The sequence below is a fragment of the Ambystoma mexicanum genome, chromosome 1p (genome assembly GCF_040938575.1).
Source record: "Ambystoma mexicanum isolate Mex_15411 chromosome 1p, UKY_AmexF1_1, whole genome shotgun sequence".
Classification (NCBI taxonomy): domain Eukaryota; kingdom Metazoa; phylum Chordata; class Amphibia; order Caudata; family Ambystomatidae; genus Ambystoma; species Ambystoma mexicanum.
Window position 1 is genome coordinate 1108982687 of NC_090921.1, and position 26711 is coordinate 1109009397.

The 26711-nt window shown below is 46.0% G+C and overlaps 1 protein-coding gene across 3 annotated transcripts in view; it reads right to left on the reverse strand.

Moving 5' to 3' along the window:
- LOC138448811 (uncharacterized) overlaps nt 1–26711 on the reverse strand; it is a 1325760-nt gene that overhangs the window by 437428 nt on the left and 861621 nt on the right. For all 3 annotated transcript variants that reach the window (XM_069604722.1, XM_069604724.1, XM_069604723.1), the window contains exon 6: nt 14496–14606. In XM_069604722.1, coding sequence (XP_069460823.1) covers nt 14496–14606 — 111 coding nt within the window. The remainder of the gene's footprint in view (nt 1–14495; nt 14607–26711) is intronic.

A 26711-nucleotide genomic window follows, 5' to 3' on the forward strand; every position in this document is an offset into this window, starting at 1 on the left:
TAAATACCTGGGTATCCTTGGTTTCCTTGAAACTCCCCATAGAAACTCCTGAAAGACCCTATCCACACAGCCCAAACCTTTTTTCGTAAACCTTAAAGGTAGCGATTGAATAATGTTCAGAACCTTAGGTAGGAGCACCATTTTAATAGCATTAACCTTTGGCCAGATGGATAAAGTGAGTCTACTTCACCTACGGAGCATAGTCCTCATGCTTTCCAGAACTTTATCTATATTGAACTCCGCCATACCTTTCACATCTCTAGACAAAAAGACACCTAAATATTTCACCCTACAGTTTTCCCATTTACAATTCCAATCTAATAATCGTCTACACACCTGAGCGTCTCGAGCTGGAAACACAACCGTCTTCTCCCAATTAACTTTATAACCTGAGAGCCCACCAAACTCAGAAATCATATTCTTCAAGATGTTTCCCCCCTCTACAGGATTACTAAGAACAATAACTATATCATCAGCATACACCAAAACCTTAACTTCAACTTCACCAACTATAAAAACGGATAGGCAATCCGACTACCGAATATATGACAAAAATGGCTCAATAGCCAAATTAAAAAGGTAAGGTGATAGTGGACATCCTTGACGTGTGCCTTTAAATAATCTAAAAGAAGATGAAAGTACCCCATTCACCCAGACCTTTGCACTAATACCCGACTGTAATGCCCCAACAGCATTTATAAATAGGGGACCAAAACCCATCTTAATCAAAGTAAAATTTAAAAAAGCCCAAGCCACATTATGAAATGCCTTCTCAGCGTCAAGAAATATGAAATCAAATCATCAATTCCTGAGGATGACAAATTCAAAATATCCAAGAGAGTCCTAATATTATCATATCCATGACGTTGCTTCATAAAACCCACTTGAGACCTACCAATTAACAAACCCATATATTTATCCAACCTGGAAGTCAAAATTTTCGTAAATAATTTTGCATCCACATTCAAAAGTGAAATGGGGCGATAATTACAACAATTTGATGCATCTTTCCCCTCCTTGGGGATTACCGTAATCACTGCCTCCCTCATTGAAGGACATAAAACACCCTCCATAAGAAACCGATTGTAGAGTTCACATAATTCTGGAGCTAGCTGCTCAGCAAAAGATTAGTAAAACTCAGTCGGCAGTCCATCTGGGCCAGGTGACTTACCAGACTTCATTTTAATAATGGCCTCGATCACCTCTTCCACTAAAATAGGAGCATCCAGAAATTCTCTGGCCTCATCAGACAGACAAGGAACTTCAATCTTATCAAAGAACTCCACCAGATCACTTTCTCACAGCACATGCTCTTCAGAGTATAACAATTCATAATAATTGCGAAAACACTCACCAATATCCTTCCTTTTCACAATAATCCTACCAGACTCATCTTTTATTTTCTGGACAAAAGACCTCTCGCACAAACACTTCAACCTATTCGCAAGCAATTTACCCCCAGAATCCCCTCTCTCCCAGAAGCGTTGTTTAGAATAAAAAGTCTCATGGTCTGCTTGAATCTCAGACTCCAGACACAACTGCTCATACAACCTTTTCATCTTTAAACGATCCCTCACTGATCCAGTACGAGCATAAGCCGATTGTGATTTACCCAGATCCAGCTCAAGATCTCTCATTTTTGCCTCCTCTTCTTTCCTCACTCTAGATGTCCAAGTAATCAATTCACACCTAGCTGAGGCCTTAAACGCATCCCAAACCATTAAACTATCAGCCGAACCCTTATTTACAGCAAAATAGTCTGACACAAAACCAGAAAGCGATTGTAATGCTTTTTCCTCTTTCAGAACAAATGGTTTTAGCCTCCACCTAGCAGAATCTGGAGAGTGCGGAGCAAGACACAATCTAACCAAAACTAGAGAATGATCCGAAAGATGCCGCTCACACATTCTAGCTTCGATTATCGTCTCAGCCATATGATCTGATATAAGTAAATAGTCAATCCTTGAAATGGAATCAAGAACCGGAGAGTAAAATGAATACTCTACTGTCTTCGGATGCAAGACTCTCCAAGAGTCAATCAAATCAAAGGTATCCACAAAATCACAAAATTCTCTACTAGATCTGTGGCCAGTAAAGGAGCACGCCGAAGATCTATCCAATTTGAAGTCCATAACACAATTGAAATCCCCAACTAAAATGATTACTTATCCCCTCATGTCAGCCAGAAGTTTAGTTACAGTATCAAAAAAGAGACCCCCCACTGCACATGGGCCATAAACTGAGCCGATTGTAAACAGCCTATCTTCAAATTTCAAATCAACTAAAATGACCCGACCTGCATGGTCCATAACTATCTTATCAACACTTACACCCAACCTCCTTCTAACCAAAATTCCAACTCCTCGTGAATTAGTAGAATAACCATTCAACCAAACCTTCGTATATCTAGAATTAGTAAGGAGGTTCTCAGTGCCATCCTCAAGGTGTGTCTCTTGAAATAGAACCACATCAATCTTTTCCCTCCATAAACTGGATAGAATTTTTGTTCCTTTTAGAAGGACACCTCATACCTTTAACATTCCAAGTACCAATAGTCAATAAGCCCATACTTTAGTTCCCTCTAAAGGAAAAATCAGCAGAATCACCATTCACATGACCTCAATAAAGTGCATTACATCAAAATGATGAACAATAAGCAATTGACAATGGATAATCGAGTCAGAGCAAAAAACAACACACACCTTGCTAAACAGACAAACAAAACAAAAGACACAAAGATACAAGTAAATTGAACAAAAAATAGCCCAACAGCGATTGGGCCCACTATGAGTTACAATATATACAAAACTAGACCTATTCATGACCACCCTCCAGAAAGCTGTGCCCAGATTTAAAAGGTATAAACTCTCCATCTAGACAGTGCAACAAGTACAAGTCGTGAACAACGAGTAATATTCCCCCCAAACAGGAACCTGAGAAAGCCTCAACAAAACCCCAAAAGACCCATCACTCCGAAAATGCTGGCGCTACGATGTATATAGTCTCAGACAAACTCACCACTGCAAACAAACATTTATCCATCAGCAGCCACTCAAAACAAGCGACCTATGACCAAATCAAGATATATATAAAACAATGTCTCGTCCGTGCTTAGTGGCACAGTGACTACAGTGCGCAAACAATTGAATAGAAGAGAAAGGGAAAGAGAGTAGTACTCCACATTAGCCCTACACAAAAGCACATAGACAACCTTATCACAGTACACACACCAGCACAAGATTGCTAGATCACATGAGAAAAGTAAACACCAAACCGCTTAGCCATAACAACAGTGCCATAGACTACTTGCACTAACCCCAGCAACCACAATATGTATTACTACAAGGGTGCTCCCGAAACTAGTGCACAGTGACACACAAGACTCAGAGAAAAGGCGCCCCGGAATACATTATCAACATAAAAGCATCACATGTCAAGTAGTAAGCAAAAACATATACTTCCCCACCAATCCACTAACACCAAGGTAAATGTTCAGTTGTATCACATGTCATTCTTATGAGCATTTTTCAAAAATTATACCAAAATCCCACAAGATCTAATAATACATTTACCCTCATATTGCAAAAGAGAGAGAAAAGGAAGTCATAGAATGTGCAGGTTGTTTAAATGTCATATTAACCTTCTGTGTTTCTCGGATTATTAGGAAGCATCTTTATGAATTGAAAAGCCCCGACAAATCAAATCTCAAGCCTGGGACACTGATGATGAACGAGCCACAAATGACGGTGAAAGAAATGGTGTGCCTTCTTTGTGAAATGCACTGCTCATGCTGCTGACAGAAACAAATCGACGTTGCATTGCAGGTGGCAGCACCACACCATATTTCAAAGCTGAAGCCAACTGTTTCAGACAGGTTTCCTTCTGGTACACCTAAGTCACCTCAATCTGTTGATGTGGAAGGTGACTATGAATATGAAGTAGAAGCAATTCTTGTCTTCTGCCTTTTTCAAGGATGGCTTCACTTTCTGGTGTACTGGAAGGGTCATCTGATTTCAGATCGTTCCTGGGAACCTGCATCTTTTGTTCAACTATGTCAAGCCTTTTTTCGCAGGTATCCTTGAAAGACCGGGTCTTCGGATAAGTGTGGGAGAGGTCCAGGGGTGGGGGAGCTATACCGTCAGTCCCCAAAGACGACACCATGCTGCCTTGTCCCTATATGCTTGTTGGAGATGTAGGCCTATAACCCTATTGCGACCCTCACACTGATCTCCCTTACCTGCACTATGGCACTGCACCCACATGATTTTACAGGATGTCCGTGATCTAATCGAATATATTTTACCTAATGGAGAAGTGTTTGAATTTATTTCACGAAAAATGAAATTAACATTTCACTTTATTTTTTATTTTTATTATAATGCAGGGGGAGACCCCTACAACTCTTCCCTCATGCCTCCCTACCCTTACTTATACCCTTACCCCGCCTAGTATGCACTATACATATACCACTTTACCTACCATTTTCAGTGAAATAAATGTGGTCACTTTGTCAGTCTAGAAATACGGATACCTCTACTTTGAGACCGCAAACGCATTTTGGTGGCCGTGGGTCAACCGTCTCATGCACGATACGACAGAATATAGGTTTTCGAGTTTGCCAATGAACGGCCATTTTGATGTAACAAAAATTGCCATTTTGTTTTCTAACCATTACTCATTGCTTTCTGTTCCTATGGCTTCGCAGTATTTTTTCCGCTTACACTGCTCGACTGTGAAACATTGTTGTCTGTATGTGAAAAGGACAAGACCGCAGGGCCGTGAGGATAACAAGAGTTCGCTGAAACACAAATGTAGGCAGCGCCAGGAAGAATGTCCGGCTCCCTCCCGATTGTAGCCTTGAAGCAGAGCTGCAGGGCATTTAATAATTTCACAGCTGCCAGCCAGTTTCGTTATATGGTAGAATATGTTAGAATAATACCGATAAAGGCTTGAATTTTGCTTTTCTAACGGCCCCCCTTTGCTGAGCCCGCTAGAGCATGTCGGCTCCCAGGACGCGAATAGCACCTGATAGATAGCAAGGTCTGGAATGCAACTCCCCCCCGTATGTAGTTCGCTTCCAAGAACAGAAGCGCTGTGTTCTATTCAATAACCGAAAAGATGCCTTTGCACTCACAAATTGCAAATTGTTACTAGAATAGATGTTTGAAGGTGTCATAGTGGTCGGAGATGTCCATCATCACACCAAGTTCACAGAAACCCAATAAAGGGGGGTGTTAAACATGTCCTAGCAGATTGTTTGATATGCATTTTGTATATATGTAACTGATGTACTTAATTCACTCTCTTGCGTCCCTCGAGGTCTAGAGATACACGTCGCGGGGCGTGAGACCGAGTTGGCCAACTGAGACTTTTGCTTTGCAATAAAACCCTAGCTTTGGGAATACAACCTTGTGTCTGGCGTCTCTATCGTGTGTGGTGACCCGCCTTGTTTCCATAGACGTCAGGGTCCCCTAGGGGCCCCTTTTCAACTTCTCCTTGGGTAACATTACATTCGAGCAAATATACAGAAACACATTTTAGAGCAACCACAGATGGAGATGCCAGAGCCTTCAGGTGGGTTGTATCACCATGCCTTTTGTGCCCCCTTCTCCATCCACACCTTTTTGCCTTGTTGCAGAGGAGACCTTCCCAAAATGTTGGAGTTCCAATCCAAGATGGCCATTTTCCAGCTTCCTGGTCACTACTCATTTAAGAAGCCACGAGCAACAACTTAGTGCATCTCAATATATCATCTCTTTCCTAATGTCACTGGCAGTGAGTGCCCCCTTGCATGCATGTCTCTTGTTCTCTACCTTTACTAGATTATAATAGGGTCATGTGTAAGGATTACTTTTTATTGCTTTTTGTGTTTTTCCCACAGAGGTCTTTTCCTCTTTATTGTTCTACACATTTTGGAAGTGAGGCTTTTACACTTGCACGTTTCCTCTCTGGGATCTTTCCCAAACTACGAAGGGTTTGGATAGGTGCACACCAAATTAACAGATGTACATTAGAGATTAAACAACTTCAGAAAGTACGGGTGCTGGGGAGGAATACAAACCCTGACACGGGGTTTGTGCAAAAACTGAAACAAGGAAAAGTGTCTACATCTAGAGACACTCCCGTCCCCTGCACACCATTGATACTGGTACACTATCAGTCAGTAATAATGAAAATAGAGTGTATTCTTCTAATAAGTCAAACTTTAATCGAAGCAAACAGTTCTAAGTACTGTAAAAATCACTTCAAATAAATATAAAGGAATAAAGGCATTCAATACATAGAAATAAGCCATTGATCATGAGAAGAATATATACAAATTAGCAACTGAAATAATGATATACAATCCGAATTTTCAAATGATGAATTTCGTAGTAGTGAACTCAGATGCTCAGATGCTCTACGCGTTTCGGGGAGTAACCCCTTCTTCAGGAGCAAAGTAATCTGAAAATGTATGCATCAAAAGTACATCAGTATATTGTTTCACAATGTTAAAACAAGGATGTACACAAAAATTGAGCAATCCAACACCGCTAAGTGCAAGAGTACAAAGATTTTAACTGATTCACAAAAGTACATGAAAATCCACATTTAGGTACACATAGGTGATCAAGATATAGAGATCGATTTAACCAAGGGTGTGACTACAAAAAGAGATGGGAGAATTAGTAGACTCAATAAAAGCGAATACCTGAAATAAACACGGGCGTGCTGAATCTGATGTACAGCGGTACTGTGTGGAGAAAAATCCACAAATTGCTGAGGTGCAAATAAACTTTTTTCGAGATCATAAACCTGGTGTAAAAAATAAATGAATATGTATAGCCACTTGTGTGAGACAAAAACATTTTAGGTCAAAGAAAATTATAACCTGCTGGAGAGACAATTAACAATCGAGCTGCTTACCACAAAATTGAGCCGCAGTCGCTTAACTATATTAAGATATTCGGGGTTCCAGCCGAAGCAATCAGGAAAGGTCCAGCTTCAATCCTAGACACTTCAAGAGTCAATCGAGGGAGTACCCAAGTAATGCCAATCTTGTGCGGAAAAATACAAGAACTGTACTACGTGTACCAAAAAGAAAAAGAAACAAGAATTACCACTTAGCTAAACTAAGCATCTAACTGTGGCAAAAACTCTTGGGCTATAACTCTAAAAATGTATCATACAGGTAAACCAACAAAGAGCAAACCAAAGAAAACGCGTGAGGCAGGTAATGCACATGGAGTGCACACCCAAGATAATTACCAAAAACTGAGCAAGGAAAACGTAGTCCAAGGTACATTCATTCAAAGCAACAAGTGACAAAAAGTAAAAAGGAAGCCTTTAACTCGGGGCACGGATGAAAGTGCCCCACATAAATAACAAAGCCTAAATAGAACTTCCAAACACACCATGGAAAAACACAAAGAACATCCGCGCACGTCACCGCTCCAGTAGCTCTGCACGCTGATGACGGACGTGTGTTAAGTAGTAATGACTCATAATGAGTCATATGACAAAGAGATGTCACGTGACCCAAAGGATGTAGACGGAACGTTCTAATCGCGGAGGCATAGGCGGAACAAACGGCAGCTGTGCACCACTGAATGCACAGTGTACCGTTAGTAAAGAGCAATAGTAAAAATAAAAAGGAACACTTGCATTAAGAGGAGGAAACAAATATAAAGTGAAATGCGGCGCAATATATTAAGAACTAAGTCAAGAGAGCCAAAAAATAAATCTAAAGCGTGAACTAGCACCAAGTTAATGGAAGTGAATCCACAACACCTGGGCAAAACAGATGATGAAGGGAAATAGGTGAAAAAGGCAGCGGATAAATAAAAAGATAAATGAGCAATGAATTCCTAACCAATTACTAAAACTAAGCAAGCGAATAAACGTACTGCGTGAACAATGAAACAAATGTAACCCCGTGTGCACAATAACACAAATAAAATAACAAAACAGAAATAACTAATAAAGTGAAAAAAGATGCTCAACACAAATTAACAGAATAAAAAAGATATAGAGAGATAAACGCTACTAATGGAAGTCGCATATAGGTAGTTAAACCTACCATAAAAAGATCAGATTCAAACAAAGTAGTTAAGCGAGAACTCCTCATTTAATCCTCTAGGTGAAATAGTGTCAAGCAAGTCGATCCAAAACATCTCTCTTTGGGCGAGTATTCTCATAAAGTCCCCTCCCCTGGTGGGATGCTTAACCACTTCCAAGATGGTGAACCTAATCTGGGCTATGGTGTCTCTCCAGCAGGTTATAATTTTCTTTGACCTAAAATGTTTTTGTCTCACACAAGTGGCTATACATATTCATTTATTTTTTACACCAGGTTTATGATCTCGAAAAAAGTTTATTTGCACCTCAGCAGTTTGTGGATTTTTCTCCACACAGTACCGCTGTACATCAGATTCAGCACGCCCGTGTTTATTTCAGGTATTCGCTTTTATTGAGTCTACTCATTCTCCCATCTCTTTTTGGAGTCACACCCTTGGTTAAATCAATCTCTATATCTTGATCACCTATGTGTACCTAAATGTGGATTTTCATGTACTTTTGTGAATCAGTTAAAATCTTTGCACTCTTGCACTTAGCGGTGTTGGATTGCTCAATTGTTGTGTACATCCTTGTTTTAACATTGTGAAACAATATACTGATGTTGTACTTTTGATGCATACATTTTCAGATTACTTTGCTCCTGAAGAAGGGGTTATTCCCCGAAACGGGTAGAGCATCTGATCATCTGAGTTCACTACTACGAAATTCATCATTTGAAAATTCGGATTGTATATCATTATTTCAGTTGCTAATTTGTATATATTCTTCTCATGATCAATGGCTTATTTCTATGTATTGAATGCCTTTATTCCTTTATATTGATTTGAAGTGATTTTTACAGTACTTAGAACTGTTTGCTTCGATTAAAGTTTGACTTATTAGAAGAATACACTCTATTTTCATTATTATTGACTGATAGTGTATCAGTATCAATGGTGTGCAAGGGACGGGAGTGTCTCTAGATGTAGACACTTTTCCTTGTTTAATCTTTCCCAAACTGCCAGTGGTACAGACTTTGTTTACTCTAGCAGGGCTAAGGCTATTGCACAGATTGTCCACACTTCTCAAAAGGAAAGGAGTTCAAGCAGCAGCCAGTTCGTCCTGCTATTGAAAGGCACTGGTTTCCGTCCAATTGAATAGGTGGCCGTACCCCTCCTCCGGCCAGATTTTGAGGCAGGTAGGGATGGAGCTATTATGACCTGGGCACCATTTCTGCCTTATGCACTATTGGAAATCTGTACCAAATTTAATGTGTGCAGAAGGATCAGGCATGCAAATTCCTGAAGACAGACACAAGCGATCACAGTTCAAGGATGTTTATTAAACTGAAAAGTGGGTGTGGTAAACGCCTAATCTAAACCTAAATTTAAAATGGGAGCAAGCTATGACCATCAAATAATAATAATACCGTCCTAATAGATTTTAGTCAAAGAAAAAGGGCCTATACTAAAAAAAAACAAATGCCAATCCTTACCACTATGTTACAAAATAGTGTGGGGTAATGTTCACAAGAAAAGAAAGAAATGTTCACCAAAGAATAAATTAGGATGTTATGGCGGGGCCTCCCTTCCCCCACATTTTTAGCACAGGACAAGGCATGACTCTTGAGCACAGCACACACCGGGGATTCTCTGGCACGATCTCACAGTTCCTTTTCTCTCTATCAGGGCCTTCTGTACCCTAGTCTCTTCTCATGCAAAGGCTCTTGCTTCAGAGGGCCTGATATGCCAAAACAAAAGTTCCTCCTGGTAACCTTCACGTATGGTGATTACTCTTCGCCCTTGGATCCCTCTCAATCGGGCTCCGATCCTACTCTCAGTGATTAGTTGTCCCTCAATCAGGCTCAGACCACCCATTCATTGTGGACATCCCTTAGTCGGGCTCATACTTGTCGTCACAATGTTGTTCACTTAGCTTCTTCACAACGTTTCTCTTGAATTCCTTCAGTCGGGTTCACTGTCGCCTTCTAATCACAATTTCCTTATTTGTAATATCCAAGAGTCTCAAAGTCTTTTTAAACATCCATCTTTTAGTTGGGTCTCCCTCATCCAGGCTAAGACCTTCCACAGCACTTGCCAACTTTAAACAAAGACTTCCGAAGGGCGATCACGTCTCGCTGGGTCACTTTTTAGTCTATGGCAAGGCTGTGTTTAGTCACAACAACCAGTTTGTACAGCGTTCCCCTCCGCCGGGCGCAAACGCCTGACTCGCAATTCCCTCAATCGAGTTCACACCTCTATAATTGTTAAACTCTTTTGCAATGTGTCAAGGACCTTCGATTGTACAAAGGGTTTTGCGTGACCTGTGTGTGACCACCTTGACACCTCACATCGGCCTTCCCTATGGCCTCTTGGTACTGGTATTTTCCTTCCCCCTTTTAGCTCAATACTATGTCTATATTTAGGAGAGGGGTACCAGTCAGAGACCTCCGAACATGCGCCCACGTGGCGCCGGACCACTCTATCTCTGGTACCAAGTTCACACACAAAGGACCTCTTTCTCTTTATCTTCTTAATGTTGCCACTGCAACCTTGAGTCTAATACAGTCTGGGCCACTTTCAGGTTCTTCCGACTCACTGGCTGTGTTGGCATGTCTTTTGCCACTGGAGTCAAGGACAGTACCACAAGGGCAACCGTGTCTCCCTGCCCTGGCTATCAGTGCAGGAGGGTTCCATGTACCGCTGACATCCGTTACACCATTTGCCAGTTGCGATTCCAGGTCTTATGTTTCTTTTGTCGGAGGCTTAGCAAGTCTGGGTTGAAAAGGGCAAGGGCAACTCCCCCCCCCCCTTGATAACCTTTTAGGTCTCGCTGCCTTTCTCCTCTGTTTGAACTGCCGTCCTGGAATAGTGGTTTCCTTGTGCATTCAGCCAGGCTCAGAGTGTGCTCTTGTGCTCTGCTTTTTATCCCAGTGGGGAAGGGAAAAATCAGCCAGAGGTGTGTAGTTGTCGGCAATTGCCTGTCTGCCTGACTTTGTGTTGGGACATGTCAGGTAAACAGCTCTGATATTAGTCTGTTGTCGGTCAGAGAGTGAAAAAGTGTTTGTGTTGCAAAATGGGGTGGATGGTAGACTTTGAGTATCCTACTGGACAGGATGGGGAAAAGGTGCCATACGGAAGGGGATAAAGCGTCTCACCCTTTAGCGTTCCACATCAACTCCCTGAAGACCCCCCATCCAGGTGATCCTTCCGCACTGGTCCACCCCCAGGAACTGGATCCAATAGTGATGGCTGTGTCCTGGACACCTGGATGACAGATCCCCAGGGACTAGTAAGTGAGACACCTTCCGGTTTCTCACAGTGGCCGCTGAGATATTGAACAGTGGTGCTTGGTGTAAGTGCTTTGTCCATGCAGGTTCTTGCATCTGGTGTTGCAGATTTCTGCACCTTAAGGATGGGAAGCAAGACAGATAGCCCCTAAACTTTGGCTTTAAGGCCTGCGTGACCAATCTGAGGATGTCGTCCCTTCCCCCATGGAGTTAAGGTGATGCGTCCACAATACAGTAGTCCCCCGGGGGGTGGTATACAGGGGAAGGATCACATGGGAGAGGAAGCCCCAGATAAGATTAGAGAAGATCCTTCACAGAGAATGCGGTATAATCCTGCATTACATCAAACGCCCTCCTTACTAACTACAACCCTTCTTCCCTATCTTTAGATAGGGCCAACATTCTTTGTTGTACAGTCAGTCAACCTAATATCTCAGATCTGGCTAGAATACATGAGGACACTATTGGTTTTCCATATAAGAACTTAACAGTACTATGAAGAAAAAGATGCACAGGAGGATACCAATCACTACAGAGAACTGGAATGAATGGTCTGGTCTTCCGCAAAATGTGATTGGTCGAGAACAACCCAAAAGGGAAGTACAGGAGCGCAAATCCCAGTCAGCTGAAACAGGGAGGGAGAGCTACCCTCCAAGAAGGAAAGTAGAGTAGAGAGCTGCTGGGAGCTGACAAGCAACTGCGAGAACCGCATTTGCAAGCACAGTGAAGGGGGAGACGCCATGCACGGGAGTCAGTGGTACAGCGCTGGAAGCCCAAGAAGTCGGGACGCTGCAATCAAGTACCAGAGGCAAACCTAGACCGGTTCCCGTACCGGAGCGCTGCAAAGCAGACCAGAGCCACTCTGAGAATGACACCAGAGGTAGCCAAGCCACAAGCAATGAAGAAAGGTCTCGGAGGGCTACCGCAGCCTTGCAAGAGAGCCCTGTTCCACGGCAGACGCGGACCAAGAGAAAAGGCGTGCTGGCACACCAGGAAGGGCTAACGGTCTGGGGAAGCCTGGGGAGAAGAGTGGAAGACACTTGAGAAGGGTCGGGACCCTGAAAACAGCATGACACGCCGCCCCATGAGAAACAGAGATGGAGAGGGTCTGGGATCCTAAAAGTAATGAAGAAAGAGAGAAATAATCACAGGCTTGGCCAGAGAGTGAACCAAACCGTGGTAGCCACATATTTCGAGTCTGGCACCCAAACCCATAAAAGAAACCAATTGTCAAAGGCACAAGAGCGTCTGGGACCCTGAAGAATATGGGATGAGGGATGACATCCTAGGAGACGCAGTATATTCATACCACTAGCCCAGCTCCTTCCCCCTCTTACCCTCTCCAAAGAAGTAAAATCCTCAATACTTCTATGTGTGCAAACAAGGTAAATGTGTGTCCTTTTTATGCTAAGACAAAGAAGAACTGTCTTAACATCCTGAAGAATAGTACTGCAACAGAAAAGATGCACAAAGTACAGAAGGGCACCCTGTGGAACCGCAGTGAGCAGTCCAGCCTATGAAATCTGGCTGAGCCAGACGAATGAATAAAAAGTGAAGAAGGACTTATAGTAGAGACCATTCCTCCCTGGAGGAGCTACGGGGGAGAGGACCGTGTTCACTGCAACTGTGAAAACCGAGATGCCCAGGAAGAGGTCAAGAGCTCCAGAGCAGGTCAGGAATTACTGGCTGGGATGGCTGGCGGACGACAACACGTGGCGATCTCGAGGCGTCGGAAACAGCATTAAACACAGAAGGAAAGCTGGCGCTGCAAAGCAACCTCAGAGCAAGTTGAGCTGCTGTAAGCAGCATGAGTCCCACGGATGAAGGAGGAAGCTGGGAGAAGGCAGACACCATTGTGCACCAAAGACACAGATACGTGGGAGGGCTAGAAGCCGCTGGGAACCTGAGGAAGTGGAGGTAAGCAAAGGAAGGGGCAGAATACCCTGAAAAAGAGGTGGTGGTACAAAGAAAAGGGGGAAGAAAACCCCAAATCAAGGGTCTCAGACCCTAAGAGGAAGAGGTGGTGGTCTATAGAAAAGGTTGGAGACTACCCCAAAACGGTTGTCTGGGACCCTGCAAATAAGAAGATTTGGTGGCAAGAAAATAAGGGTGAATCATGCTCTGAAGCAAAGGTCTGGGAACCTGAAAGTAGTAGCGGAGCAGCCGTTACATCCCTGATTATATATGGTAGTGCTTGGCAGGGGAGTGAACCAAGCCTACCCCGAAGGAAGAAGAGCAGTGTTGTAGAATGTACATCAGTTCCTCATCTCGATAGTCACAGTACCTGAGAGAAAAGTGGACCAGGTTGGCTGTGCAATAAGTAGTACTTGGAAGGAGAGTATACCAAGTCTACCTAGAAGGAGAATTGTTTATGCTATGCGAGTCTGGGATTTGCACCCATATAAGAAGAACAATTGCAAATTTTTCTTCTTAATCACAGTACTGTGAAGAAGAGTAAACCTAGTTGACTGTGGAAAAGGAGAAGAAACCTGGGGAAGGGATACAACCCCTGGTATTGTGGATATTGTGTAAAAGAAAGAGACAACCCCTGGGATTGTGAACATTGTGACAAAAGATGAAGTGGAAGTAAGGGAAAGTAGCACTTCCTCTTGGAACTTGTGAAATACACTGAGAAGTCAAGAGAAGGAGAACATTCTCTTGACCCCTGTGGAACTTTGTTTGTTTTTGCACCGTTTGGAACTCTGAGAAGAACCCCTTTGCACCTTATATTTAGTGTGAGGGCAAGAGTTAAGGTTTTGACACAACGGTGGACTTATCTTTATTTTTGACTTCCTGACAGATCCCTTCGATATTTATGTTGAGATAGGTAAACCCCTTTTACCGTTGTGGCTAGCGAGTCCTTTCCCCAACCCTATTTTTCCTTTCAATAAAAGTCTGCAGCAACAAAAATGCCACCTGTGTGTCGATCTCTCATTACCGCACCCTCAACCTGTTGTCTATCATTTTCGATTTGTTAATTACAAGGCAGAATCTTCAAGCCCCTCTAATCTCTGTCTTTAAGAATTAATTACCTATAACTGTAGAATTGCTGGGTAAGAAGACAAGAGGGAAATATTAAAAAACATGTAAAGTTATTAAAGAGCCAACTATGAGGAACAAAACATTCTTCAAATTTAAATTGTAATTCAGATAAGCAAAACGTAATTACCTGTTGAACTATTGATGTTTTCTCTTCTATCAGACTGCTGCCGCTCCATGGAATAATTATCTCCCCCTCCTTTAATTCTCATTGACGCCTTTGGGTTGATGGCCATATCTCCTGCATTAAAAGAAGCATCTGAGAATGAACTATTGTAATGCACTATAGTGAATTTTGCTGTTCCACAAGAAAGAGTTTGATGCAACCAATCACAAAGAATTTAGAACTGAAAGGATGATGAATTCTGGTAAATGGCAAATGAATACTCCTCACTGTACTTTTCATAATAATAATTGTAATATTAATAATAATGGCATTAGTTTTATACATTGCTTGACTCTTCTTGCTTTGAAGTGGGTGAGTTATTCAATGTCATGTTATTCGTAAGGAAGAATGGCTGAGTCAGCATAGCCGAGATTTGAATCTGTGTCTGGGTTGCACAAAGATGCTACAGGTGAATACCTAAACTCCTCAGGCCTTCTTACTAAGTACACATGCAAGGGAAAGAACAATATGTACTCCTACATTCTGTCCTCTTTCCTCTATACCCTTTGGGATGGGACTCGAACATCAGTACAAAGCAGCCCTAATGTTAAAAAAAGAATGTACCGACCTTGGCACTGGACATGGACCAGTTTATCGTCTACCCCCTTCCTGCTCTTGTAAGTTTCCTTTGGCTCGTGAACCCCCTGACCTCCGGTTTGTGGTTGTTTGGACCCTGGCCCCTCTCACGGACTGCTTATGGAATGCGTTTTGGGAACTGAACTATCCCGACCTGGTCTTGGATCATGGACTGCATCTGGACTATGTTTTGGGAACCGTTAGGATTCCGACCTTGGTGTATATCACAGACTACATCATTGTGTTTTGGGTACTGTTCTGAACTGTGCTTGAATCCTGACTCTGTGCTTGCATCACAGTCTGCATCTGAACTGCGTTTTTGGGAACTGTTGGTTATGTTGTGATCCTGACCATGACCTGCCTCCAGCTTTTGGAGCAGCATGTAAGGCAGGTTTATCAGGCTTGCCCTTGAAGTGAAAGTTAAGTTCCTTCCTGTTTGTCTTAAAGCTTAGTTGTAGCTATGTCTTTCCAACAGTTTACAGGTAAGGCATGCGGATGGAGGTAGGGGTGGGTGGTGAAGAGCCATATCATGTCTGAGACTCTGAATGCTTTGTTATCACGTCCTCTCTCTTTCCTTACAGCTAAGGAACAGCCTGACAGAATTCCTCACAAAATGTTGCTCTGCACCTCTGTGTACACAGATTGTGACATTACTACATAGTGCTGTCAGAAGCAAAGTCTGAAATAATCACAAGGGGGCAATTAGCATCCAGCTAATTGATCACTCAGGCCCGACAGTCACTCAGTTCATCACACTGCGTCCATACGTGCCATAAGGGCAGTTGCTTCCGCATTCCGAACACTATAGGTGGCTGAAGTAGCGATCTTTGTGCCAAAAGCATACATTTGCCTTCTCTCCTGCTCGAGAGACTGTTCTGAGGTTGGTACATCAATTCCGTTGCTAGTGGTTGTGGCTATTAGCGAGTCTGGTGTAGGGTGACCCTGGATGGCCAGGATAAGGCCAAGAACCGCAAGTCCGAGTCCACCGGGTTCGCTGCAGAAGCGGGTCCCAAGTAGATAGGGCGCGATCAACATCACCATCAGCCTCCATTGCCAGCCGGCAATCGAGCTCCTCCTTGAAAAGGAAGTCATCTACTCCACCTAAACTTTGTGAGAAATCCGAGAAGCCGCAGACGGAGGAGAAGGCGGCCGAACAGCCCAATCGGCACAGGCTAAGACCTCGTCAGCGACCGAGTTGGAGACTGCTGCAGCTTAGGGCACGGACCATGGAAAGGTAGCCTCCACAGCTCAGAAGGTGTCCCTACACCCAAGGCTCAACACCGCCGCAGTTACTTTGGTAAAGTCTGCTGGTACGCCAGAAGGAGGAAAACCGGCTTTAGGGGGAAAAAGAGGTGGGGCGAGGAGGCCCCGATACAGCCCTACCAGGCGCTGTGGCCCAAGCCATGGAGGTCTCGTCGACTGACGATTAAGGCCAGGAGTCAATGCACACAGTCCATGAGGACGTTGAAGAGGAGGAGGACGGCGGCGAACAGCCCAGTTTTCCTATTTTGCCTTCTCAGCCGAGGGACATTTCCTTGGATATTGTGTTGACCCTGCACACCTTGGTGTCAGAGATCCAGATGAGGATGCCTCCGGCTGTGGCACCGGGGATAGCCCAGGGCCCCGATCAGCCTCCGGCAAAGAAGAGGAAGCTTCAACCTCCGCCACCACGTCGAGCCTTCTCACCCAGCAGACCCAGACACAGGTACAGGGACGGATACGGCCATGACGACGACGGACGACGATGAGGATATCGTCGTAGTGGACGGCAAATCCCCACAACTGGATGCTCCACATTGGGTGTCTCCACCTGATGAAGTGGGTTTGTTCCACTCCATGATCTCAAGAGCCCCCGATCTATTCCAGCTAGTGCCCGAGGAAACTGATAAGGATGGTCATTGCGGTACCCCTTCTGGACAACGTTTGGGAAGAGGGCCTGGCCTTGCACGGCTCCGGGCAAACAGGATAGGCTGGAAAAGATTTTTCAGGTCCCGGACCCTGCACCCAAGTGCCTGAGGTCGCAAACATCGCCGTATTCGGTGGTGTCCGGTCGGCCAACCCGTCCTCATCGAATTTAGTCCCTCCAGACATCAAGAGGAAGAGGATGGATGCAAGGGAAAGGAAGGTCCAGGCCATCAAAGCGGATACGGAAACGGCCCGTTCCCTGGGCACCCTACAGCAGCCCCGCTCTTCTTTTTGCTCCCGGGAAAAGTCAAGCAGGTTTTCAAAAGGTTTCTCCACGTTGTACCGTCAGCCTATCCGATCCAAGACTCAGGAAGCTTACAAAGGCCATTCCTAGGCCCTACTGTAGCAGAGAACAGCGTCGCCGTCGCCAGCAGGGCAGGACGCCGGCGCTGAAGCAAGCCTGAACCGGCCCGGATGTCAGGCCCCCACTCGTGCACCCCTGTGGGAGGCCGGCTGACTAGGCGAGTGGAGAAAGATCACCATCAACAGATCGACAGATGGGTTCTGGATGCTCTCGCCCAAGGACATAACCTGGAGTTTCAACACAGGTGTCCGGGGATCCCTTCGGTTGCCCATCAGGAGCAGCACATCCCTCAGCTCCTGGAAGAGGTACAGGCCATGCTGCAAAAAGGGGCGATAGAGCTAGTTCCCCAGCGACTCTCGGGCTCCGGAGCGTATTCCAGATACTTTCTTGTCAGAAAGAAGACCCGGGGCTGGAGGCCCATTCTAGACCTACGACGCCTGAAGAAATACCTCAAGTCGCAAAAATTCAGGATGATCACGATGCAACACGTGGTCAGCCAACTGGATAGAGGAGACTTCTTGACGTCGCTGTACCTGGAGGACGCCTACTTCCACGTCCCCATTCACAAAAATGTCTACGTTTCGTGGTGCAGGGATAGCACTAACAGTTCAAGGCCCTACCTTTCGGCTTGTAGTTGGCACCCACAGTGTTCACAAAATGCTTGGCACCAGTGGTGGCCGATCGACGCCTACCATATATATATATATATATATATATATATATATATATATATATATACACCCATACCTGGATGGCTGGCTGATTCAAGCTCGCTCATGGGAGCTGCCCAAAGGACACACGGAGGCGAGCGTCCGGCTACGAACGGGTCTGGGATTCTCCATCAAGTCAAAGTCCTGCTTAAAGCCATCACAGAACGAGATGTTCCTAGGCGCTAGACTGAATACGGTATCTTGCCTGGCGTCTCTCTCGGAGGAGAGGATAGCAGCCATTCTGGTGGAAGACAAAGACGGCTACGGTGCGGGCCATCAATTCATATGATGTCGTCTTGCATCTACCTCGTCCAGCTCTGCAGGTTGCAGATGCGACCCTTCTAGAGAATCCTGGATGCCCGCTGAAGCTTCACGGAAAAGCAATCGCGCAATGACGATATCCGGCGGGCAATAGTATGGTGGGGCGTTCGCTCCAACATCGCCCAAGGCACGGGATTCCAGAGCCCGCCATACCAGGAGACGGTCACCACAGATGCCTCCCTAGAGAGATGTGGAGGGCACACCGGACGTCTGCACGCCAGAGGCCTGTGGTTGCCAGAGTCGAAAAATCTTCATATCTACATCCTGGAGCTACGGGCAGTGTACTGGGCTCTCAAGTCGTTCATCCCATCTCTGAAAGGAAAGGTGGTGAGGATCTTCACTGACAACACCACCACCATGTTTTTCATCAGGAAGCAGGGGAGCACTCTATCCGCGGCACTCTCCAAGGAAGTGCAGGGATGGGCCATCGGACAGGGGATGTTCCTCGTCCCTCTGCACCTGGCAGGAGTCAAGAACACCACTGCAGACTCCCTCAGCAGAAAACTGCGCTCCTGCCACGAGTGGGAGCTTCATCGGGATCAGGTAGACCGCCTGTTCACCGAGTGGTGCAGGCCCCAGAAAGATCTGTTTGCGACAGCAGCGAACTCTAAGTGCCAGAAGTTTGCCAGCCGAGGAGCCATGGGGATGCGTTCTACTTCCCGTGGGAAGGGCTTTTCCTGTACGGGTTCCCCCCATTTCCTCTGCTGCTACGAGTCATCAACACACTCAGACGGTGTCCGTGCAAGATGATACTCACGCCCCTGCGTGGCCGAGGCCGATTTTGTATCCAGACTTTCTCGGTCTGTTAGCGTTGCCAATGGTCAAGCTGCCAGTGATTCTGGATCTTCTCACCAGAGAAAGAGGCGCAATCCTTCATCACGACCCGGGATCACAGAACCTGAAGGCTTGGCCCCTGCAGCCCTAGAGTTTGGCGGATATGAGTTGCCTGCAGACTGCAGGGAGGTCCTCGGCAAGGCCAGGGTGTCGTCAACTTGAAATGCTATGATCACAAGTGGAAGCGTTTCGCTACGTGGTGCTGGTCACAGAAGATTACCCATCTCTGAGGGTCACAGCCCGCAAGTTCTTCCATACTTGGTATGCTTGGCAGGACTGGCGCATGCCTCTATCAAGGTGCATCTGGCGGCTATCTCCCGCTACACCAGGTCTCCAGGAAGATATTCACTTTGGTCTCACCGATTCGGCAAGGAGTTTCCTCAAAGGACATTTTTAATCTTTCCCACAGGTGAAGGCTCCTGCCCCGGCGTGGGAACTCAACGTGGTTCTGACGAGGCTCACCGGGGGCCCCCCTTCAAGCCTATGCATCAGGGCCCTCTCAAGTTCCTCTCATGGAAAACGGCATGCTTTGTGGCCATCACCTCTGCCAGGAGGGTAGGTGAGATCCATGCCCTATCCTGCAAGCAACCATACTGACTTTCCACAAATCGAATTCCACCTCACCGAGCCTTTGGTGTTACCTGTTTTTTTCCCGAAGCCTTCATCACTGGCTGAAAGGGCTTTGCAGTTGCTGGATGTTGCTCGTGCCCTAAAGTTCTACGTGATAAGCACAAAGAGTTTTCGGAAGATTTCACAACTGTTCATGAACTTTGGTCCTGTGAAGCATGGGAAGGCCTTGTCCAAGGCTTCCATCTCTAGGTGGCTCTCCAGCTGCATCATGCACTGTCAGTTGGCGAACAGACCGCTGCCCCGCCGTGTGAGACAAAGCCACAAGAGCAATCGCTGCGACGACAGCGTTCCTGTCTGGTGTGCCCCTGCTGGACATCTGCAAGGCTGCTATGTGGAATTCCACACACACCTTAACAAAGTTCTACTGCGTTGACAGGGATTCCAGGGAGGAGTCCAGAGTCGGCCAAGTAGTCCTACATAACCTGTTCGCTTGAGGTGAGTCTGTTCCAGAGGTAAGAGTTAATTGCTTCTGTTCAGCCTTGTCACCTACCATGGTTGTGTAATGTTGTACTGCTATGTATTAGTAATTCATGAGCATGTGAATCCATGCCAGACCCCATGCTGGAGAAGGAACAAGTTACTTACCTGTAACTATTGTTCTCCAGCATGGGTCTGGCATGGATTCACATGGAACCCTCCCTCCGACCCCTCTGCGGCTCTTCTTGGTCATACTGCCACTTTACGTGCTTACCAAATCTGAAGTTGGCTGCCAGAGGGGTTTAGGGAGAGGGCTGACATTGGATGGGAGCAGTATGACCCTTAGCACAGTGATTGGTTTTAAGGAGAAATACAGTTTGTAAGTGAAAGTGAAACTGTTTTTTCTTTTACCAAGGATTCCCAGCCTGATGACAGGGAATATTCATGAGCATGAGAATCCATGCCAGGCCAATGCTGGAGAACAATAGTTACATGTAAGCAACTTGTTCCTCGATTAACATTGAAGCCATCCGAGACACTGTCCAGTCTCATAACTTGGCTCTCCCATGAACTCACATCCTGTAATGAACTTCTCTTTACAGTACAGTACCCAAGTGATTTATGCTGTGCTGTTTCTCATAGATTAATACATTATGGATTGATTTTCATATGTGATAATTATTGTGGGCAATTAGTCTATAGCCTGTGTGTTTATAAGCTGTATGATGTATTTGCTATTAAGACATTTCCATGCTTGAACGGTCATGAGAGCAGGAGAGTTTTTCCAGCCTGCCGTGTCTAACTGCTTGTTTTCTTTTTATTTAAATCTTTTGATAGAAAGGTTATCATACGCATGGATCATAATAAGACCAAACAAAGAAATAAGAAGAAGAAACAAAAAACCCACTTGGGAGGATCAAGGCAGTGCATCCAAAATGTTAAATACAATGCAGTACAGGCTGGGAGGCTCATAAAGCCCATCTCGGGACCGAGCTCACAGTGAGTCTTCATCCCACCCATGTATTTCATTGTTACAGGGACCGCTGCCCACAATCACCCCACACATATCATCAGAGATAAACAGTAGTGGACCAGTGGTGCCCAGACACAGCATACATTTCCCCCAGGGGAGCATTCATTATGCCCAAATGAGTTAGTTGCATGTAGGGTACCCCTCACCTATCTCACCCGAGGCCTTCTGTAGCGAGGCCCATCCCCCACTTTGTCAACATCCCCCTACCCCATCCCCAGTGTACCCCAGCCATGTTTGCGACGCCTTTTCCAACTGCCGCTCAGATGTACTGCTCATACAATTCCCAGAGGTGTTGCACCTTTTCCATATCACATCTATTATCATAAGCTTGACACCAGACCCTCCCATACTCTCATAAGCGGGCCGTCCGGCTGTTTCCAGTTGACTAGAATGGTTTTCCAGGCGGGTGTGTATCAACTAGACAACATTCCCACCATCAAGGCCTTCTTCTACTCCCATACCAAACAGCATGGCTTTAGGTTCCAGAGCCAAAGTTACCCCTGGTATTGCCCAAACAGTACCCTGGATCTCCCCCAGAATCTGTGTGCCACCTGGCAAGTCTCAAACATGTGACCCAGCTTACCGGCAGACGTCACCAGCTTCATTGCAGCCATCCTGGCTGGAGTATAGTAAAACCTTTGGATGATTTTGTATTGGATTTCTCTGTTGTCCATATTATAGGAAACCTCAGTAATCATTGAGAAAAAGGTATACATTTTTCCACAGTTTAGTTGGCTGTCTAACTCTGCTGCCCACTTTTCAGCTGATATCCATTCCTTCCCACGTTGTTCGGGATTCTACGCAGATAGAAGGCCTTCAATTTGGGAAACGTTAGCTGGTCATTCTCTAATTCTTATTCGTAGCTCGAGGGGCTGCGGGTAAATGTGCTCCCGGTCATCTGGGTGTGGATTGCCGAGATCACTGCCCTATGTTCTAGCCACGCTGTCATTTGCAAGCCTAACACCACCCTGGCCTCAGCAAAGGGCAAGGGGATTCCCCCCTCAAATAGAACTATTATACGGACCTCCCGTCATGTGCCAGATGCAGGCCCTCTCCCACTCCCTTCAGCACTGGTCAGGAGGGGTGAACCCAGACTAAGCCACCCCGGCACCAATTTAGTATCAACCCCGTCTTCGTAAGTCGCTGCGACCAGGATTTTACCGATGAATCCATTATAGGGTGTGAGGAAATATGATGTGGGCTGCGAGACCACAGAAGAGCCACCACCTCCCGAGGCATGAGGGGCTGTAACACTGCTAGTTCGGTTTCATGCCAACTGGCCATCTCGTTGGGGTTCAGCCATCGTTTGATCCTGCGCTGCCAAATAATAAGAATAGCAGGTGGGGAGTGCCAGTCCCCTATTTTGTTTGGAGAGGCACAACCACTCATATTTCAATCTAACCTTGAGTCGCCAGATACATTTCCCAATATGTTTATCAAGATTTTGTCTCATCCCCGAGGACATAGGATAGGGAATCATTTGTGCCATCCATACTAATTTAGGGAGTGTATTCATGTTTACCACATTAACCCTCCCCTGTAGTGACAGGGGTAGTGTGTTCCATCTGAGCAAGTCTGACTGAATTTTCGATATCAAAGCAGGATAATTTTCTTGACTAGGGAGCGCACTGAGGGACCGACGCGCATTCCCAGGTATTTGATGGAATGCATTAGTAGCCTAAAAGGGGCCACCCCTCACGGGTCTCAAGGAAAATCTGTGCAGATCGGCATTACCTCCAACTTATCGGAGTTAACCTTGTAGCTTGCCAGTGCACCAAAGCCCTGTAAAATGGATTGGATCTGGGGGAGATTGAGCCGTCACCTTGCAAGATAAAGGAGGACATTGTCCAAATATTGAGATTTGAAATGTTCCTTCCCAGCCCTTACAATACCTGTAACCTCCATATCTTGTTTCATCTTGGCTGCTGGAGGTTTGATGGCTAAAGCATGAAGAGGCGACAGGGGGCATTCCCTTCCAAGTGCCAGAGTACACATCGAAAGGGATATGGTATGATATGATAGTTTATTTATATAGCGCCTATACACAATGTGTTTCAAAGCGCCTCAAAGCAAGGGCGGGAACAAGGGAAAATACAATGACATTCTTACAGGCCATGAACAACAAGAATGTTAAATTAACTATCGTACTTGGCCTGGCGACATTTCAGATAGTGCAAGAGCTAAGACACCGATAGGAAGGAAATGTTAAACAGACAGACACAAAAGGGACCACAGGTATACCAATTGGTATCCACCGACGTTCGAGTGTCGACATATAATTGCCTGACCATATCCAAGAAGTATCCCTTGATGCCGTAATTTCGTAGTACATTGAACATAAAGACACAGTTGACCTTATCGTAGGCCTTCTCGGCATTGAGGGATAGAATATCATCATCACAGTCGGCCCCAGTGGACGTCACATTCAGCAATCGCCTCAGGTTGTCACACGAGTGCTGCCCGCGAATAAAACCTGTCTGATCCGAATGGACCAGTTTGGGGCGAAGGGAGTCTATAATCAACTTGCCAGACACTTGGTCAAAAAGTTAGCATCAATGTTAATAAGGGATATTGGCCTATACGCACCACACTTGGTTGGGTCTTTGCCGGGCTTGGGGAACACCACTTTGTTGGCAAGGAGCTGTGACCCACACAAGGACCCCAAATCCCTTGCCTCATTGAAGACAGAGGTGAGCCTCAGGGCCAGTTTGTCTGGCAGCGCCTTATACAGGTAGATCGGGAGACCATCGGGCCGGAATCCTTACCTCGCGCCAACCTCGCAATCGCTGCCTCAATCTCCTCCTCTTCAATTGGGGCATTTAATTTGCAGTCTTCCACCATCACTGTTGTTAGCTGGAGCCCATTCAAAAATGTATGGGTGATCTCAAACATGGGAATAGGCGGATCCGCGGAGAGCTGGCGGTAAAAGTCTACAAAGCGATCATTAATCGTTTTGTATCGGATAGCAGTAGCCTGAGTCATCTTTGACTGCATCAATAAGTTGCGTCCTTTGGCGACCCCATAATAGAACAGCCATCGGTCTCAGTGGTCGATTATTGTCTATAAAAAAGGATTGGGCACACTTGGAGAAAAACTTCTGGGCTCGTCCCATGTTGCAACTTTTGAGGTCCCTTCAGCAGCATTCGATAGCACAGCGAGTAGAGTGCTCGCGTTGACATCGTGCAGAGCCTTCTGACGCAGGTGTGAATCCCGGCAGGGCCAAACTCAGCCTTTCAACTTTCCGAGGTCGATAAATGAGCACCACACACCTTGGGTTGATGCCTGAGGGTTCGTAGCGCTATATAAATGCTAAATTATTATTATATAAATTATTAGCGTTGGATTTTACCCAGTAAGGATCGATCTCAGGAAACTTTATGCAACCGTTCCATAATAAGAAGCTCCACTTGGAGTCGCTGTTCGGGCTGTCTCCAGTCCTTCAGTTTGTATGCCCATTCAGCAAAGCAATGGCCCCTTAGTACAGCTTTGAAGGCCTGCCAGCATCGCACCTTCATAAAGCCCTCCGTTATGTTTTCATCCCAAAGGCGGTCTATGTGTTGTCCCAGGGGCTCAGTGTAATCAGAGTATTGCAATGCCACCAAGTTCAGCCTCCAAGGTGGGGCCTGCAGACGTGCTGCCGGGAGCAATGCCAGCAGAACCACAGATATATATGATGGGTCAACTTTCACATCTGTCAATCATTGAGGACCGCAGTAGCCAGTAGTCGAGGCTGGTATAGCTCCCACAGCGATTCGAATGAAAGGAGGAATCTCTCTGCTCCGGGTGAAGCTCTCTCCACGCATCCTGCAAGCGATGCTCCTACATCAGGAGCAATGATGCCTGTGTTTTGGAGGGGAATGACATGGGTGGGGGATTGTCGGTCCCAGCTAGGCGCACCGGCTACATTGAGATCCCTCCCAATGAACGTGAGTGTGCTCATGTCAGGTGCGCACTGTGTGAAAACATACAGAATCCTGAGTGGTCATCCGTCGGGCCACAAATGTTCAAGAGGGTGATACATTGCTGGTAAAGCATCTCCTTCATTAAAAGAAAGCGCCCTTCCGTCAGCGTGTGTAGTGGGGTCAAGGGGAGACGTTTGTGGATAAGAATAGAGACCTCACTTTTGCAGTGGAAGGGAGCATGAAAGTGGGTCCGACCCACCCCAGACCCAATCTTTCTGCTTCCCCCTTTTCCAGATGGGTTTCCTAGAGAAATACTATATCCCGCCTCCCATCATGCCGCATCAAATTCAACATCCTGTGCCATTTAATCGGGTCACCTAAGCCCTGAATAATCAGGGAAACAAAATTAAAAGTAATTTCATATCTTTTGCCCTGACCCAGCAGCCTCCCACCCTCCCCATCATCAAAACCCCACCAAAGGGTTTTCACCCCGTTTCACTATCCCTCCAAACTCCACCGTGGACTTCCCAACCCTACACCCCGTGACCCATATGTTACGCTCACCTGGTTCCCACGGGGGCGTCGACCGGAACTGGGCCGCTGTTATTTCCACCAGCGTGACGTGTAGCGCTGAGATGACTGACTGGACTGGCCCGCTCAGCCTCGTTTGTCTGGCTCGCAAGAATATTCTTCTGCAAAGGAGAAGAGGAATTAACCACCCGTGGAATTGAGTGACAACCCACCTTCCCCACTCTCGTTGTTTTCCCACTGATCACTCTTGATGTCCCCTCCTTAGTCTCACCTGATGGTTTGGAAGGATGAGCTCTCCATCCTGCGTCGACCGCAGGGGCGCGTTGACGACCAGTTACTTCACTGGCGTAGAGGAATTGGTGAGTTCCAGTATTGACTCTAAAGTCCAATTGTTGATAAGAGTTCAAATGTCTGCTCTTCACTCTGCCCGATTCCTTGCAGGTTGCCGATTAATCCACTCAAAGATTTCCAAATGGCACTCAGTAAGATTCAGGTAAGTCTATTGTGTTTTTCCCCTTAGGGGCCGGGGTACGGCGATAAAGCAGAGTTCACTGTGCCGACCCGAGATGAGGTGAGACCCCCGTGGCAAATCAGGTAAGTCCTTGGGGGTAGCTTGTATGGCCTTAGAGAGTCCCGTTGCTCACCTTGCTGTCTTTGTCTCCCTAGGTGTCGGAGGGCGGCCGCGAGATGGAGAGAGCGTGATGGAATGCTGAAGTACCGCCAAGCAGGTGAGTTCAGCGCGGCGCCGTAGAAATGCGAAGCAATGCTTCAAAGACTTCTGTCTTTCAGTTCCTTGGCGAAATGGATCAGGATTCAGGTAAGGATTTAAGTTAAAACTCATGTTCTAACCTTTATCCTTTTTGTCTTCTTGTTTCAGGAGTCCCATGACTGAAGTGGGCGTGGCTGAAGACTGGAGCTGCTGAAAACACGGTGAGCGTTACGCTGCAGCAAGCAGAA